Source organism: Branchiostoma lanceolatum, chromosome 18, assembly GCF_035083965.1.
Source record: "Branchiostoma lanceolatum isolate klBraLanc5 chromosome 18, klBraLanc5.hap2, whole genome shotgun sequence".
In the NCBI taxonomy this organism is placed as follows: Eukaryota; Metazoa; Chordata; class Leptocardii; order Amphioxiformes; family Branchiostomatidae; genus Branchiostoma; species Branchiostoma lanceolatum.
The window spans coordinates 2,899,787-2,918,112 of record NC_089739.1 but is presented as its reverse complement, the minus strand read 5'-3'; the positions used below and the strand labels follow the sequence as shown (position 1 = coordinate 2,918,112).

Below are 18,326 nucleotides of genomic sequence, written 5' to 3'. Positions count from 1 at the left end.
ATTTGTCAGTGTATTTTATGCAATAATAAGGAGTAGTCCATTAACCCTAGGACACAAAATGAGCGGCACTGAGGGGGGAGGGGGTTGTTGTGGTTACCAGGATGGCACTTGAAGGAAACACACACATTTTGTGTCAAATTCAATCACTTCCAGGTTATGTGTACCATATGTAACATATTGAATTCATAAGCATACCATCAGTTTATCGACACATGTTGAAGTGAATGGGAAATGGTTTGGGTTTTCAGAATTTTATGCATATCCCTGAAATATGCTATTAACAGTAATGAAAATAGCTGGATTCTACTGTACATCATCATGCATTGGAAGCAGAAGCGTAGCTAACCGAATGTATTCTTATCCTTCAGACCAATACCCGATGATGTTGAAGAAACTTGGCTGTTGGTACGATAACGTTGACCGGGCGATCCCGTCTTTAGAAGGCACAGACCCTCGTTTAGACGGTGGTGGTCGCCTTCCCTACATGTCTCGCACCAACCCTATCAAGAAATGCTACAAGGTGGCAAAAGATCGCGGTTACAAAGTCTTCGCTGTGCAAGATGGCGGCCAATGTCTCTCGTCTGCCACAGCGGCAGACACCTATAAGAAGCACGGTCCTTCAACCACGTGTTCCAGCTCGGGCGAGGGAGCGGCTTGGACTAATGAAGTCTATGAAATCATTGATGCCTGACACGGCATGATATTTGAGTATATTGAAGCATTCAGTTCAATTTCACAGAATATTATTTATTTACTTATCTCTATATTGAATTTTCAGACAGCTGGCTGGCCCATTCAATTTTGACAAATTGATTTTCAATGGGGCCCAGACTACACAACGGTATAATCATGAGTATAACAAAGAAAAAGAACTTATGACGAAACTGTAACATAAGTAACAGAGGATTGTTGAGACATAAGCAACACAAGTAATCGGAAGTATACTAAGCCAAAAATATGTTATATAATAGTGCGTGAAGAATTGCACACACAAATTTACTGAGACAGAGTTTCATTATATATACGATAATGAAAATTATGTTGGAAAGATTAAGGCAAGAATATGCCTTGATGTAAAATGAAATACTTCGTGTGGTAGCGTACTTCGCCCGAACCTTCTAGAGGCTGTTACACTTTGTGTGATGATAGAAGAAACATAACGCACAATGTGAATTGCAAGTGATGTGATGTATTCCTTTTTTTAAAAGGCCAACTTGTAGAGTAAAGACATTGGGTTGTAGTGTAAAACCTATGTCAGAAATATGGAGATGTTTTGTTGATGATAGTTGTGATGTTAACATGTATCTATTCATTTCATTTTCAAGTAGCAAAAAATCACATACTGGTTGTGCGAATCTAAATCGTTCACGAAATTTCATATCAAACTCTTCTTACATGTATGTTGTACGACAGTTACCAACTTTCTTTCGCGTAATGTTCAATGGGATTGAAATATTGTAATTTATGCACATCAATGAATAAGATGAATAAATAACACACAACAGTCAATAGTGAGTATGTCATCCTTGATTGTGATTTTTAAAACCTTGATGTAAGATATGCATCTTCAGCGTATCATTTGTTACAACTTCAAAGCACTACATAATTACTGTATGACAGGAACACCTGTACATTTTGTGCTTTACATATGTTGATTACACTGTTGTTTAACTGTTCTTTAGTTTATTTTCGTCACACCAAATGAAACAGGCCCGTATACATGCACATTTCAACACGTTTCAGTTGTGCAACTTAGTGTATGATATACAAATGTGTGAGTATGTGTGCCTTTGCCTACAACACTGGCGCTAGAATATGACCAACGTATACGTACGCCTACTCCATTCAACCGTACTGCTAGATTACATAGTGGACCATTTCATCCCATAGAATAAATTTCTGTAATTGCTTTCCTTGCAACAATCTGCACACAAGATTTCCCCCCGCCATATACGATTACAAGAGAAAGCCAGCACTTTGCCTTTCCTGTTCCGCGGACGAATTTCTGGCACTGTTTAGCTCCAAGTTGAGCAATAAAGACAGCCTCTGTCACCTTGCTAACACAGAACATGTGCGGTATAACCGGAATCGGCATGTGCAAAATGTCAATCAACTTGTGGTTGCCTAGGAAACCGGGCACGTTCGGAGACTCCAACATCAAAAGATCGCCAACCAATTCTTGGAGAACAAAAACGATGGACTTGTCTGTGCTAAACCTGAAAGTTTAGATACAAGACTTGTTATTCAATCATAAATTCAGATTTTTGTCTACCGTTCCAGGCTTTGGCTTGACTAATAACCTTCAACCAAAAAAGAATGTCAACCCGTAAGAGTAAAACTTCCACCAACCTTTGACCCAGTGCTCACGTGACACGAAAAAGGTGAGACAAAAATAAAAAAGGATCACTTCATTTATCAAGAATTCGGTGAGTCAATTTTTTGCGTGTGTCGGAAGAAAGTTGGATGTTTTAACAATCACCTGATTGCATAGACATCCTCTTCGAGGGTCCACTCGCCGATGTAGCTGCCCGTCTGCCCGTTGAAGACCTGGATCCGCCGGTTCCTTCTGTCTGCCACCCACACCTGCCCGAACCTGTCCACGTCTACGCTGTGTGGCACCCGGAACTGGCCGGGACCGGTCCCTTCCTCACCGACACTCCAGAGGAGCTGGCGGTCTAAAGTAGATGGAGAGAAAATCATCAGCTTTTCTGAGGGGCACTTTTGTATGCCGGGACACGGGATGTTTCCTAAGGTGGGAAACTTTAGAAACTTTTTGTGCACTATTGTGTGCACAGGTGTCCAAGCTTGGAGACACAGGAGTAGGAAAGTCGTGTACACAGCAAGTAAATGTCAGGTTTCACCATAATGTCCAAGATCGCTTTTTGTAAGGAAATTTCACTTTTTGCATGGGGGGTACGGACAATTTCACATAAAGGAGCCCTTTCGCCTGGGTGGACACTTTTGCATGGTAGCCATTGAACTTGATATATTTGATACGTCGGTGAAAGTTAGACATCCATGATGCATGCTGAATGGTTTATTCAATTTTTCAACAGAAAAAATATCAACAACCTCGCAGGCAACCACACCATTGGTTACTTGAATTGCGCTGGAGGTTACACACAATTTGATTCTCTTTAAAACCCCAATTACTGTTTCTACAATCATCCATGTATAAGATACACAATTTTATAGTTACCCGTTTATAAGCAGTAAGATTGATTTAGGAAATCCATTGCTAAATCTATCCAGTCGCTTTTGAGGTAATTGTTACCCAGTCTCCATACATGTATCTTTGAATATGGAGACTGGGTAACAATTACCTCAAAAGCGACTGGAAAAACAAACTTTGTAATATCCGTTGGATGTAAGCGTTGCAGTAACTTAAAGGAATACCTTTTATTGATTACAAAAATAGAATCAAAAGTGATTCAAAACATATCAGGCGTTTTTTCGTATTTGTTACATAAATCTGCTTTTTTGGCCACGCCTCAGGGGCGGTCTGCGTTCTTTACCTGCTGACAGCTTCAGGAGCCTATGGTTGATGCCATCATCGCCATCGACCACGAACATGTCTCCCGAACAGTTGAACGCTACGTCCGCAACTTGGTCAAACTGTAATGGGTCAAGGTCAGATCCTCTCTCACCTGGCGTGCCAAGTGTCACCTTAAGGTTGCCATGACGATCAAACATCTTTAAGGAGCAACCGTATGGTCCTAAGAGATGGCAAGAAGTTGTGTTATGAGTAGTATATGCATGATGCTGAAATGTCCCTACCAAGAAGGAAAATATAAAAGTTTCCAATGACATAACACATAATGCCAACTATTTGTCATACATCAAGCATGCAACACCACAGAAGAAAACCAAGATGGCTGCTTTCTCCTTTGAGGGCTGTACCATTATTGTGTAAAATAGGGGGACAGTCTAGAAATAATATTGATGTTGCAATTTGCAGGATTTATCGTTAATTTCGATTACATTGACATTAACGACTAGTAAAGTAGGGTTAATATGGGAACATAACGACCAGTAAATGGAGCTTTCTGATTGCTCAATGACATCTGGCCATATGACGATGATGAGTTTGTTGCGTGTATGTATTTCTCTGAACCCTTCGAAATGAGTGGCTGGGGAAGAAACATTTTAATACCTTTATTATGCTGCATTCCTAGACAGTATTTGATGCTTTGCTTGTGACTTGTAGCCTAATATATGCTTTGCTACGTGTTCTATGATGTTTTATGTGCGGGTCATCTACATCAGCAATAGCTGCCTGTGTCCCACGTGTATTGTACCGTTGCAATTCTAACAAGCTATCTGCCACCCAAAAATCAAGACCACGACACGTCCAGGTCAAAAGATACAAAAATTGAAATTCTGCTGCAGTACCAAGGTCACATACCAGGGGGCCCAAAATCGACCTTGAATTTCGGCTTCACAGCACCCGCCCGCATACCAAATATCATTGTATTAAATCCATCAAGAGGTTCTTGAGTTATGCTGACTGGAGTGGTGCGGAAACACAAACAGACAAACAGACACACCCAAAACTATATATCCATTTTTCATGGAGATAACAATATTGAGTACCTTGTCCGACGTCGGTCACCCACACCTCGGCCGACTCCACTCCTCCCCCCGAAGGTATATGTACCCTTAGCCCGTGTGGAGCGTCAAGCTGGTCCGTCTTCCAACTGCGAAGGAGAGTCCCATCTTCTGAGTACACTCTCACTTTCTCTTCCTCACTCCTCTGAGAAAAAACAATGAAAATGACTATCGACTACAAAAATCAAGAAACACAAAACACACGCAAAACTATATCGTAACAAGTGCTTTCATACAAAGCTGGCGTTTTGTCTACGTTTATGAATGTGAAATGTATTTTTCCTGATCTCCTGTTATTGATCTTTACTTCATGAAGTAAAATCTGCCAAAGAAAGTAACTCAGCCGAGTTGAGTCTATGAGAGAAATTGTTATTTTGGGAAAGGAGTGCTGTTTTAAATTCAATAGAGAAAGGCATATTGGGGAAAGTAATTTTGAAGTTACGGCACTTTACTTAAGTGCTTTTGAAAAACCTGGTCTTGGCTTACAACTTGTACTTCATTCGAAAATATACAATAAGTTCATTATAAAAGCTATCAATGTAATTATGTATATAACACGTAAAATCATACAATTTGAAAAAGCACAATTGAATCACCGGCACAATGGCAATTAAGTGAAACAGAAGTTCATAACAGCAATGACTGTGGCTAGATTCTATCTAAAATCAATACCAAATGTCAAACAGGTATTCAAACCAATTAACAGCTACCTCATCTCTATTATACTGGTTTCCACATTCACAACATCCCCATATTTTTGTGCCGAGCGGCGTCACTTTTCACGTCCGTGTTGTCTGTGAAAACTTGTGAATGAAGTCGATACTGAACAATGGAGCATTTGCTACTGTAACAAGGGATCGCTGTTTTTGATCCTGTTTACACCGGGAATAGTATAGTTTAGTGGCGAGTGTTTTGTGAGAATCATCTTACCGCGCTCAGGAGCCGCTGCACGGTATTTTCAATTACAATGAAAAGAAAGATTCGAATGCCGGGTTTGGAATCTATAAAATCCTGTTCATAAGACAAAGGCCTTGTTTGTATCAAATGGATATTTAAAAAAAAAGAATAGAAGATAATATTTAAAAAATATAATGTTGATAAATAGATATAATGTGTACATATTATCTTTAAATATTTAAAAATAAAAAAAAATTCCACACGCGGTCTCGATCCAGGGTCTTTCGGATCTACAACGCTACCGGTTGAGCTAATCAGCAGCCTGTGTCTATAATGATCGTACCGTATGCTCTTAACCTCACTACATGGTATTATTTACGTCGATTTTGGGTCGTTTTCTTGACAAAATCATCAATCATCTTGACATCATCACCAGAAGGCGACAAAACGCAAAAAGGGGCTTAGTGAGAAAGTAAGGCTTGCTACACATGTATAAGCAAAATTCAAGTGCTCTCGTCTAAGTTTAAAAGTTTGGAGTCCTTTTTTAAACTTTAACAAAGGCTTTAAAACCAACAGTATGAAAAATAACGTCAATTGTAAATAGGCCCTTTTCTAACCCCCTTAATTACAAGATACGCCACCCTGGACAAACAGCTTTGCCCACGACCTTGAACGAACTAGGGGTAAACGTCACTGGGATGCTTTAGCATTTTGCATTTTGCGCTTTCGCATTTTGCCATGAATTTCGCTGAACACCACCTTAAATTACGACATATGAAACAAATCAAAGGAGCGAGTAGAAACAAGTGATCCCAACCGAGATTCAGCGAACGCACGCCGAAACCGGCAGCCCAGATCACAGGCACGCACGCCTTAAGCACTAGGCTAAAAGGTCGCGACCAGTTAGACTGGTCAGTAGGAGGCGCTTGAACCCCCACTGTTACACATATATATGGTATTTAACTTCTTTTTTTTAAAGATAAAGTCACAAGCAAAAAAAAAATATCCTCAGTACAAGGCTGTTCGATACATTTGTGTCTTACTAAACTCAACCTGTCCAGCCCACAGAATGCTAGGTTGATTAACGATACCCATTTAAAGTGAATGAACATCTTTTTTACCTGTGCGATGAATACCTCGGTGGTTGTCCCTACGGATAGGACGTCACAACTTACCACCGGCCCCGCGAAATGACCGGTACCCTTCGGCCAGTCGGGGTCTTCCGTGTACCGCATTTTTAGTTCGTGTTTCATCATTAGAGACTCGAAGAAGCAATGGCAGCTTTGCACATGACAAATAGATAATTTGTTGTACTGTAGCTTAGCCCTTAGGCATTGGGAGAGATCGGCTGACCAAGGTCATAGATGCATCTACCATCTACTTGGAGCAAGAGTGCTTCACTGAAATCTCCCCTCGCAGACTGCCCTGCATGCTGGTTCCGCTAAGATTCTTTTTACAGCCGTTGACCCGCCGATTTGTGCAGTTTACCGCGCAACAACCCATATGCCTGCAACAACCCGTCGGCTTGTTTACGTTCGCAGCGCGCCACGCTCCCACCGCTTTCTGCCTACCATGACGTCATCGCGCCACGCTCCCACCGCTTTCTGCCTACCATGACGTCATCGCGCCACGCTCCCACCGCTTTCTGCCTACCATGACGTCATCGCGCCACGCTCCTACCGCTTTCTGCCTACCATGACGTCATATGACGTAACCGTGACGTCATCGCGATCGCTCGTTCAACGGCCAGGCTAAAGATTTATCGGACCCCTAAGGATATTCCTTGTTTGGCCATGCAGTAGCGACTTTTAGCGACTTGCTAAAAGTGACTCATAAAGATTAAAATCAATACTGTTACAACAACTTTATTGCAAAACCAAAGATGAGGGCTACTCAGAAAAAAGCAAAAACAATTTTTAGTTTGAACCTTAAAAGTCTGTTTAATCATGGTATACATCATGTTTATACTCAGCAGAGAAAAAAATCAAGTACTGAATCCAAACTAACATAACAAATATTCTAAATATCTATTTTACATGTAAAGCATTTAAAGGGTTTGAACTCTTTTCTGCATGTAATGGCAGACGTATTTTCAATTTTTTTTGTATGACTTGAGCTGGGAGAAACCCTCGCCCGCTCAGACATGTACAGCTTAGTCCGCTTGGAATGTGTTTACGGCCTTGGATTAGATTACATCGCCAACGGCCATAGGGCGGCTGGGAAATTAGGGTGGCAAGCGGAAGTAGTGGTAGCGGTAGGAAGGCTATCAGAAATGGTTCAATAAAGCATGCAAACTGGGCCCGGTAAAAACCCCTAAGCCGACCCCTAGAGACTGGGACCAGGCTAGACTTCAGCATGAAGAAGTTTTTTGTTGATTGGTAAGATGTGAAAAGCTTAAGGAAATTTTGGAGATTCCTATGAATAATTTACTTCTTTCAGAATAGTATTGTGGACATTGTCATTGACAGACTCAAAGTAGCTCAAATACAATTTACAAATATACAAATAATAATTACTTTACAACTTTGATGTGTAAAATAGAAAAAAAAAATTATTTGGTCATCCATCCCCGAAAAAGTTTCTTTAATACTGTATTAAATACTGTATTTAATAGTACACGATTTGAAAACAGTATTTCATTATTTTGCACATAGTCTATTGTCTTAAATGGTAGTAGTTCCAGACGAATTTTTCTGGTAGGTAAAACTTTTGGAAACATTTCCAAGGAACAGATACAAGACTAAAGCAGTGTTCAACGCTGCTGCAAGGATTCCTATAGAGGGAAAGCCATAATTTTCGAGCAGCCATCCTCCTATACTTGGTGCCACAGTATGGACAAGATGCTGCATGGCACCACTTAGGCCCATCACTGCACCTGCATAAATAAACATGAAAAAATAGTCAATTTTTTAAAAATATGGAAATATACTTAAAAGCTCAGGCCCATCACTGCACCTGCAAAAAACATACATGAAAAAAAAAAAAACTTTAAAAAAAAAATGGAAATACACTTCTTCTATGCAGAGCCTTGCCCACAGATCTGGTTGACAGCTGGTCAGACTCAGAGCCCACAAATTTTAAGTGGAAACCTCAGCCCGCTTTAGCACAACCTCACAAAGGTGTCCATAACCAGCCTGTGTTACACATTCTCTCGCTGCAGGAGCTAACTGGCCCACTCCTCAAGTTCTAGGGGGTCAGCAGGCAACTGCATGTAATGTACATGTAGGTATGGCATCCAATTCACACATTCAGCAGCATTGTTGTCAGTTCATCTAAAAGTACAAGTCAGTTAATCTTAAAGTACAAGTCAGTTAATCTGAAAGTACAAGTCAGTTAATCTAAAAGTACAAGTCAGTTAATCTAAAAGTACAAGTCAGTTAATCTAAAAGTACAAGTCAGTTACTCTAAAAGTACAAGTCAGTTACTCTAAAAGTGAATGTCAATATCAAAAGTTAACCTAAATGTAAAAGTCAAAATAAAAAGTTAATCTAACAGTAGAAATAAATCTTCTTAGTCATGAAGGTGAAGAGACTAATTTCAAAGTAAAAGGGTCAAAAAGGGTCTCACCTGTGTCCTCAGCAGGCACAACTTTAGTGAGTGCACTGTTCATGATAACCCCCATAGTAGCCCCTCCCACGTCGGCAGGTGTTACAGTAACGTACATGTGCCAGATTTTGGAAGCACCTATCTGGTCAGTAAAACAGTAGAAAACAAGATAACAAAACCTGAAATTTTCCTTCAGTACCATAGAAAGCTTCTAGGAGGCCTATCATCAAACTCGACCTTCGTTTTTCTCACCCCTACTCATCTACAAAACATCATATGAATCTATCCACAGATTATTAAAAAAAATGCTAGATTGGAAAAACAACATAAAAACAAAATCTCAGAGGAAAATTTGTATACTTTGGTGCACACATGTATCAGGGAGTGAACAGGGTCAGGTGCATTAGTTTTCACCCCAGCCTTATGTTTTCAGGAGATTTTTTTTTCTAAAATTAAAAATGATAATCCATTAACCAAGAAATTGAATTGGAGTGGCCTAACTGCCTGGGTAGGTGGGTATCACTCCCAGCACTGTAGCGGTACCGGGGAGCTCCCGATGGTGGTTACCAGGCTATGTTTTGCTAGGATTGGTCAGGTTACCGGAAACACTAAGTTTTTTCCTACTAGTGTGGTTTTGCGACATAAAGAAAACGTCCCAAATACATGTAGTAAGCCTGACAAAAACGCCTAAAAATACATCAAATACCAGTCGAACCCACTCCTCTGCTTGGAGAGTAGTTTTTTTTACAAGGCCATAATAACAGATGGACAAAAAATAAATATCAAGTCAAGCAAAATTGGTGGGTCTTATTTTCCTCCAGAGTAAACAACTGTTACACTACCAAAAATTTTTTTTCTTATTATGTTTCGCCAACGAAACATATTGTTTTTGTAAGGTTTCTTCTTCTTCTTCTCCTTCTTCTTCTCCTTCTTCTTCTCCTTCTTCTTCTCCTGTCAAATCTTCAAATCGCTTCTTCTCGGTCGTCCGTTGACCAAATTAGCTGAAATTTGGTATGCAGGTAGATCTAGAGTACGTGTATACCCCTAGACCCTTTTTAAATTTTTTTGATATAAGTTTTGAAAATGATTTTATGGAGTTTTTTTGGTCATTTTCAGACAAAAGTCGCACATGATGGCCTCCAGTGCCGTGGTGTTCAAACCTGAGGACCTGACATTTGGTTTAGTTGTGCATTGGATATTTACCCAAAGGACCCCATTATTTTTTTTGGCATACACTACTTCAAAATGATTTATTTTGCAATTTTTTGATGCAATTTTTGGTTATTTTCTGTCCGGGCCAGCAAGAACTAGGTCATACTGTAACATAAGCCCTCCTACACTAATCCCCTGTCAGGGACTTAAAACCAAGCAGATGTCAGGGGGTACCTCTACTAATGGTATTACAGAAAGTTATATGTACCTTATGTTACATGGTACAGATGTTATATTTGAGATGTAGGTACCTATAGGAAAGGTGACTACACCTGACAATTACTTATGCTAATGAGGACCTACTTCGCATAATGTATGCATAAAGTTGTATGTCCCTTACGGTAAATGCTGCGGATGTCATCTTTGCGATGAAGGTACCTTTAGGAAAGGCGAACACACCTGGCCATAAATTATGCTAATGAGGACCTCATTTACATGATTTATGCGTAAACTTGTGATTCCCTTACCGGAAAAGCTGCAGATGTCAGATTTGACATGTACGTACCGTTAGCAAAGGTGATCACACCTGGCCATGAATTATGCTAATGAGGACCTCATTTGCATAATTCATGCATAAAATTGTATTGCCCTTACCGTGACAGCTGCGGATGTCATCCTTAAGATGTAGGTACCATTAGGAAAGGTGAATGCACCTGGCCAAAAATTATGCTAATGAGGACCTCATTTGCATAAATTATGCAGAAACTTGGATTTGCCCAGGAGTTATTTTGGGACAGCCCACTTCTTGCATGAGGAGTATGGGCGAAACATCCTGAATTTGCTCTTAAAGCAAATGACGGCCAGTCTAGTTTTTCTTGTTTTTTCTTAAGTGGAGGAACATTTTCTTTTTTAAAGAAAGTTCGAGAAAAATCAATACCTACCATGAAGACATTTGATACTATGAAGGACATGGTACTGCAGCGGAGAATAGTCAGGTCAGTGAACCTCTTCGTGATGATACCAACACCTACTCCCATAGTCAGCTGAAACAGAGACATTGTCATGGAAACAATTAGTAATACTCTTTTCACAGTATACGCAAAATTTAAAGGAATTCCAACAAATATTAGGGCCTGAGAATTGGATTTTGAAGGTCAATCTATCTAGTTATTTCTATACATGAGTAGTTCAAACAACACTATGACAATGTATAGTGGCAAGGTGTTTGACTCCTGCGTACGAGCAGCCATGCTCCATGGGAGTGAATCGTGGGCCCCTACTGCCTCGGATCTGCAGCGCTTGCGTCGCAACGACCGAGCTATGATTAGATGGATCTGTGGTGCCAAACCTCAGGATGAAACACCCTCAGAAACTCTACACGCCAAACTTGGTCTTGTGGACATTGCATCTGTGCTGCGGTCTCGCCGACTCCGGTGGTATGGACATGTGGAACGTGCCAGTGGCTGCATCAACACCATCACCAAAATGCAGTTGCCAGGCAGCAGAGGTCGAGGTAGACCTAGGAAATCCTGGATGGAGTGTGTCAGGAAGGACATGAAGGTGTGCGGCCTGACCAGCGTTAGCCCCCTGGACAGAGCTGCATGGAAGAGGGGTGTGACGACTAGCCGGCTGCTGCCCACCCCTGTGTCAGGGACCCCGGCAGCAGTTTAATCAAAATACCGGATACTACTATGATGCAAAAGGGGACTTTGGTGTGATGTGAGAACTGACACTGAAAATCGTTGCAGGAGTTTTTGTAGGCTCGGGAAACTAAGGGGATCATCGTTCGGCTCGTTTTTGCATGGTTTAAATGGCTCCAAATATGAAGTTATTACGCAAATGTGCTAAACAGTGTTAGTACATGTCACTACCTGGTACTAGTAAAGATTTCAGCATTTTTTTCATTTCCAATTTTTGGGCCCTGCTATATATATTGCTTTGGTTGCCTTTTGCAGATCCTGGGGCCAGAGTTCGATCCTAGGGTCGGCTTAGCTCGGACATGTGTAAGGGATTGCATTCATCATTTCGGATGGTGACGTAAAGCCGGCGGCCCTGTGTATGAGGGAGCTTCGGGCGTAAGCCTCGAGCGTCAAACCTCTGCACGTAAAAGAACCCAACACACTTATCCAGAAGAGTAGGCATGAATGCAGCCAGAGGCTGTTTCCACAACCTCTGAGCCACAGAACACAGTGGATCATCATCATCAGGCGTGACCCGGTGTGCTTGGCCAAAAACGCGAGCCGTAGCGAAGCCGCATTGCACTATAACTAGCTACTTAAAAAAGCATCATCATGCTTCACCTATATTGAGGATGACTGCTTTACTTACTTAAAGATACAGAACTGATACAGAAGTCTATTCTTCTTCTACTGACTAGCCCGATGCTGGTGTGTTACACCGAAGGGCGGTTATACCGGCTATATAGACACAGATACAGAAGTCTATTCTTCTTCACTAAGAACCCTTACCATACTGACTAGCCCGATGTACGCCATGAAGATGCCGCTGTCCTGCGGACCCATGTCGAATGTGCTGGCCATGATGATGGGGAAGGTCGACTGGAGGAGCATGCTGGGTAACAGGGACAGGCAGCGGATGATGAGGAGCTGTTTGACCTGCGGGATGCTGCACAGACGGGCGATCTCCTTCATATCAAACACACTGGACCCTGCTGGAGGAAAAATTAAATGATATTAGGCCACACCATTTTAATTTCTTGGTTAACGGAATTTTGAAAGATTTTTTTTGTTGCTAAAATTAACCAAAAAAAAACGTTAACCAAGGAATTAAATTGGTGTGGCCTTATACATTCCATGATATAGAATCAAACTCAACTAACTTCTAGAAAGAGACAACCCTTACTGTGTGCAAATAGGTACATGTAAATATATCAAAGAATGTTTAGACCTTGGAACTGGTAGTGTAGGCTAAACTGCTGGAGGAAAAATTAAATGATATATAATATACTAGACTACTTTATGTCATACCTGGGCCGAGGAAACATTCCATACATGTGTTCCGCATCGTGTGTTAATTTTTGCCGAATCACAAGGGGTCTTACTTGTATCACACTGGCTTTCATGGAATATTGAGAATGTATTTTGAGTGTGTCGCTTGCGCCGCTGTCAAACCTGGTGTGTTAAGCCATAAGGCAGTTTACTGGGAATGCAAACAAACAAATGGACAGTAAGTTTGCCTACTGACCTGACTTTGTCCTGTGTTCATCCTGTGAAACAGGTTTCATCTGTGCCGGTACAAACAACATGACAAGAACCACCTGTAACAAGGACAGGACAGCAGCCACTACACAGGTCAAGTGTTCACTAAGAAGGACAAAAAAACAAAATGTGTCCATTGATAACTTCCTGTCAGTCTCTACAATGAACATGACGAGCATATAGGAAATGTATAACAGTCAAACAGAACAAAAAGGATACCTTCCCATAAATTAATAGTCTCTTCCATTGACCCCATGACCTGGAATGTCTGTCATTTCTGATAAACGACTTCTACCACCTCTGAACTCTACATCCTGTCATGCTCACTTCTACAAGTCTGAGATTTTCGGGGATCTCTTTTGCCAATATCTCTAGCTGTCTATATAAAGAGTAAAGTTCTGAACGAACGGACAGTTGTGCAAGGTACAAAATATGGCAACAAATGTTTTCTAACAATCCTTTTCTACTCTACAAACAGTTAAATAGGGTGTAACACTAATCAGGGGTTTGTCTAAAAAATTTAAACAAGATGGAGCACACACAGGCGAGGGAGCAAATTCTTTGTATTTATGGGAGAATCGATCGCTGAGGGAATACTGTATGCTGGGGATTAAGCTAACATCTGAATTCGACAAGGAGGCGCTGAAACAAGAGGGCGCAGTGCCTCTCTTTCCCAATTTAGATTAACCCCTGCTAATTACTAACTATGAAATCTTCACCTGTAGTGTTCAGAGAGCCAGCCTCCTAAGACAGGCCCGATGAGGAGACCAATACCGAAGAACATCCCCACTTTCCCCATGGCGTCTGATCGCGACGCATCGTCTGTGGCATCAGCTACCACCATGTGGGCACCTGCATACATTTAAAAAAAAATGCATTCAGTATATGTATGATGAGAATAAAGTTACAAAAAGCAAAAAAATCTCACTATTCAACAATACTATGTCTTCAACACGCTCCAGGGACTGGGAGTCACCAGAAACAACTGGAGGGTCTTTGCCGAGAGCAGACCAGCCTGGCGAGCCCTATGCATGTCTGCAGCCGCCATGTATCATACACTGATGCCTGCGAATGATTGATTGATTGATGTCTACTAAAAAGGTCAATGATGATTTTTTTTCTTTTCAAGGCATCCTCATTTGAGTTGTGAAGTATGATGCTTTTTTAAGTAGCTATATAGTGGTAGTGCAATGCAGCTTCGCTATGGCCTGCGTTTTTGGCCAAGCACACTGGGTCACACCTACTCTACTTGGAGTTCAGGTGGGCATACGTACATAATATATTATATGACATAATTTGTTTTGAATGCAGATTATTTCTAAGACTTATGATTTCAGTACAAATGTACTTACCTGGCATGACTTGCATGAATACCAACGGTAGTCTAGAGATGAACAACATCGGCACACTGTCGGCCACAGCCAGGAGGATACAGGTAGCAAACATGGAGAGGAAGGACAGGGCCAGAGCCTTCCTGCCGCCATACAGGTCTCCAAACCTGCCGTAGATGGGGCTTCCGACAAGGTGACATAGGGCAGCACAGGTGTTCAGGTAGCCCCATACAGTAGGGGAGACACCTAGCCTCTTGGATAGGTACTGCAACAACAACAAGCATCAGGAAATGCAAGAAAATCAGAAAATGTTACATGTAACCATTTCCTACCTGTGTATCACCTATTTGGTACACATAAAGAAGGCGTCATTAAATCTAAAGTTAATGTCTGAAATACTACGTAATTCAATGAATTGTACTTCAACTGCACAAGCATGTGTACATATTTTGACAATGCAGCTATATATACTACAGTATAATGTAGAGTGTAACAAAATGTCCCTTATACATGTAGGTGCATGTGTTCCTAAAATGAAAATACACATATATCTATATGGCCACGGCCTACATAGCATAACAAATGTAACTGATTGATGATACAATGGAAGATAAATGTATCATAAACATATAACTACTTACTACTACTGTCAGACAGTAACTCAATTAATATTTCATTTTCATTATATTGTAATCAGACATGTATAGAAAATTTCAGGATAATATGATGACAGTTTAACTGAAATCTATTACCCAGAGTCTATACAGCATGAAGTTTTTGCATTAAAAGTTGAGAGAACATACGTGTATTTCACAGGTGAAGCATAAAGTCTAAGGTACATACCATGATGGCCAAAGTCTGCAGTGACTTGCATATACTGTACACAGCTATGATTATCTTTAGCGATAGCAAAGTATTTCTTTGCTCTCTTTTCATATCACATTTACCTCGCCATAAAATCTAGTGCCAATTAAGAAGCAACCCTTAACTGCTTAACATGATTATGCAAAGGAGGGATGACCCATGATTGGAAACTGCAAGGGGTTTTCTTGAATTTGAATCAATTTCAATTTTCCTTGCTTTCTCATATTCAATAGAATGTGCATACTATATGTCCATTGTACATGTCGTACAATTGTATAGTTCATGTTCTCTTTTTTCTTACTTCCAATCATGAACAAAACATATGTTTTCATACACCCTATACCATACAAAATTGTATTAATGGACTGTCCCCTAAGGTATTGACACAGTTTCAAGCTGTTTGGGGGACCTTTGTACAGCTGTAAGCTTAAGGGTAACCTAAATCTACAACTCAAGTTGACAGCTGTAACGTTGGGTAACATAAATTCGGGATTTTTCCGATAATGGTTGACTGAAATCAATCTAGCAGAACAATAAACCATCCTTTTTTTCTATAATTCTGTCAGTATCATGTACTATCTTTGCACTAATCATATATATGGTAGATTTTGTCTCTAGTCGTGCTGACATCATAATATTTCAACTTAAAACTACCGTCCGCCGCACGCAGAATGACAGTGCTTTCGGACAGGGGGGCACATTAATTCGGGAGAGAAGATTCGTCTTGAATATCTTACCGCTAATCACATTTTATACAGCAGCTATTCGTTCCATCCTTGGCATGAGGAGAGTGCTATGGATATAGACGTGTCCAAGTAAAAAAAATACACGAAAAAACGGCCGTACCGCACACATCAGGCCAGTTCGGGAACAAGCCGTGTGTTGAGTCGGTAGAACTTCACTCAAAGTCGGCCCATCGTCATCATCGGGCAACGTGTAACGTTACATTATTCATGACAAGTTAGCTGGATACCGTAGCAATGGTAATACTACTATTTCCATGTGTTCCTTGTTGTGTTAGGAGCAAACTTTGAGGAAAATATCTTCCTCAGTCCACTATCACACGCAGCATTTAGACAAAAAAAGTGTTCCTCACAAACCTTTGTCGTCTGCTTGACAACAGGATTCTGGTTAACAATATGGCGGCGGGAAAATACAGGTGCCGTAGGTTGTAGCAACAGAGAGGAGTTTTGATGATTAATCACACTTAGAATCCAGTTGCAGGTTAGCAAAATAGATTGTAATATTAAAGTTGTCTTGTAAATAATTGTGTTTAGCAGGAAGCGGATGTGACATTTTTCTTATAAACCAGCCGACAACCATGTTGTGTAATTCTCCCACAAAGCCCTCAGACAGTTCCAATAAGGGACGGAGAGTTTTTGACCTCGTCGCCTTATAATCCATGCTTATCGAAGCTTTTCAGACAGTGTTCTGAATACGTAAGTCTGTCAGATTTGCATTTCTAGCGGTATTACTTATGTTGCATCTAGCACATATCCCTAAATACCCCGTTTTCGAAAAATCCCGAATTTAAGTACCCCGCGAATTTATGTTACCCAACGTTATAGCTTTGAAGCTTTTAAAGGGGCATATTGTGACATGAGCATAAAACAAGATTCTACAATATGCCCCTTTAACACTTGCATTATACTTATACTTATAGAAACTTAGCAGCCCCCTCCCCCCCCCCCCCCCAAAAAAAAAGAATGACTAGGACAAAACCTCTCCTTTATATCAAAAGCTATCTACCACAAAAAAATGTGTAAAGCTACCAAGGGCTTAAGAGGTAAAAAAAAGGGAAGTTCTGCTGTAGTACCAAGGTCACACACAAGGGGAAAGTCCACCTTGACCTTGGTCTTCAAAACACAAGATACACACACCAAATAAGGTTATACAGAAATACAGACACACAAACACACAGACAGACACACACACACAGACCGACAAACCCAAAACAACACAATTTCATTGGTGGTGGGGAGGGGGGGTTGTAAGATATATCAAGACATTTCTTTTTAAATTTTTCAACACTGGCAATTTATCATTGATAGTAACGTTGACTTTTCCTTGTTGTACCGAGCTAATGCTAAAACCCGTATATTGAATAATAACTCACAGTGAAGGCGATTCCCTGCATAAAAACACAGGCGCTGTGGATGGCCACATTCGCGTGAAGAGACACCAAAACTTTCCGGGTTTCCTCCGAACTTTTCGTCTTCGGCGCCATTTCTTCGTCTTCCGGGGTTGTCATGATCTTATAAGACAACAATATTGTATTTTGTAGTCATTGTTTGTCTTCTAGTAGTCCTACACTCTTATTTCAGGGCAAACACTTGCTAGACATATTGTGGTCCCATGCCCCTACGGTCGTTGACCTCACTTGAACTCTTGCTGACCTCACGGGCTTTGAGATGTACTGCCGCAAACCGTCAAAGTGTCGCGCAGAAATGCAATATACCATACTTCTCTTATGTAAGCTTTTCATTTTCACTGAAGTAAAATTACAAATTACTAACTTTAGCAAGTGACATATTTTATTGTTTTAACATAATACCAAGAGCGTATGCTTATCATCGTTTTTTTTTATACTAGTACATGTACACCATAGATCGTAATAAGGAGAGGGTACGAAGGAAGAATGAATGGATAAATGAATGAATTAATTTTCAATTTTTGTTTTCGGTTTATTTATTTGTGTGTCTTGGTGTAT

The 18,326-nt window shown here is 40.7% G+C and overlaps 2 protein-coding genes across 3 annotated transcripts; both read right to left on the bottom strand.

The window, feature by feature from the left end:
- Window positions 1-1,560: 1,560 nt before the first annotated feature.
- On the bottom strand, window positions 1,561-7,137 carry LOC136424840 (NHL repeat-containing protein 3-like). Its single transcript, XM_066413510.1, has 5 exons — window positions 6,627-7,137; window positions 4,594-4,753; window positions 3,516-3,716; window positions 2,480-2,675; window positions 1,561-2,216 (listed from the first exon to the last, which is right to left on the bottom strand). The coding sequence occupies exons 1-5, from the start codon at window positions 6,759-6,761 to the stop codon at window positions 1,880-1,882; spliced, it is 1,029 nt and encodes a 342-aa protein (XP_066269607.1). The 5' UTR covers window positions 6,762-7,137; the 3' UTR covers window positions 1,561-1,879.
- Window positions 7,138-7,344: 207 nt separating this feature from the next.
- LOC136424236 (solute carrier family 22 member 18-like) lies at window positions 7,345-17,990 on the bottom strand. Of its 2 annotated transcripts, none has more exons than XM_066412768.1 (8): window positions 17,733-17,990; window positions 14,774-15,017; window positions 14,141-14,273; window positions 13,408-13,526; window positions 12,672-12,874; window positions 11,145-11,246; window positions 9,073-9,193; window positions 7,345-8,380 (listed from the first exon to the last, which is right to left on the bottom strand). In XM_066412768.1, the coding sequence occupies exons 1-8, from the start codon at window positions 17,865-17,867 to the stop codon at window positions 8,169-8,171; spliced, it is 1,269 nt and encodes a 422-aa protein (XP_066268865.1). In that variant the 5' UTR covers window positions 17,868-17,990; the 3' UTR covers window positions 7,345-8,168. The 2 variants fall into 2 exon arrangements, with proteins under 2 accessions (XP_066268865.1, XP_066268866.1); XM_066412769.1 differs by having other exon boundaries at window positions 12,672-12,871.
- Between the last annotated feature and the right edge of the window lie 336 nt (window positions 17,991-18,326).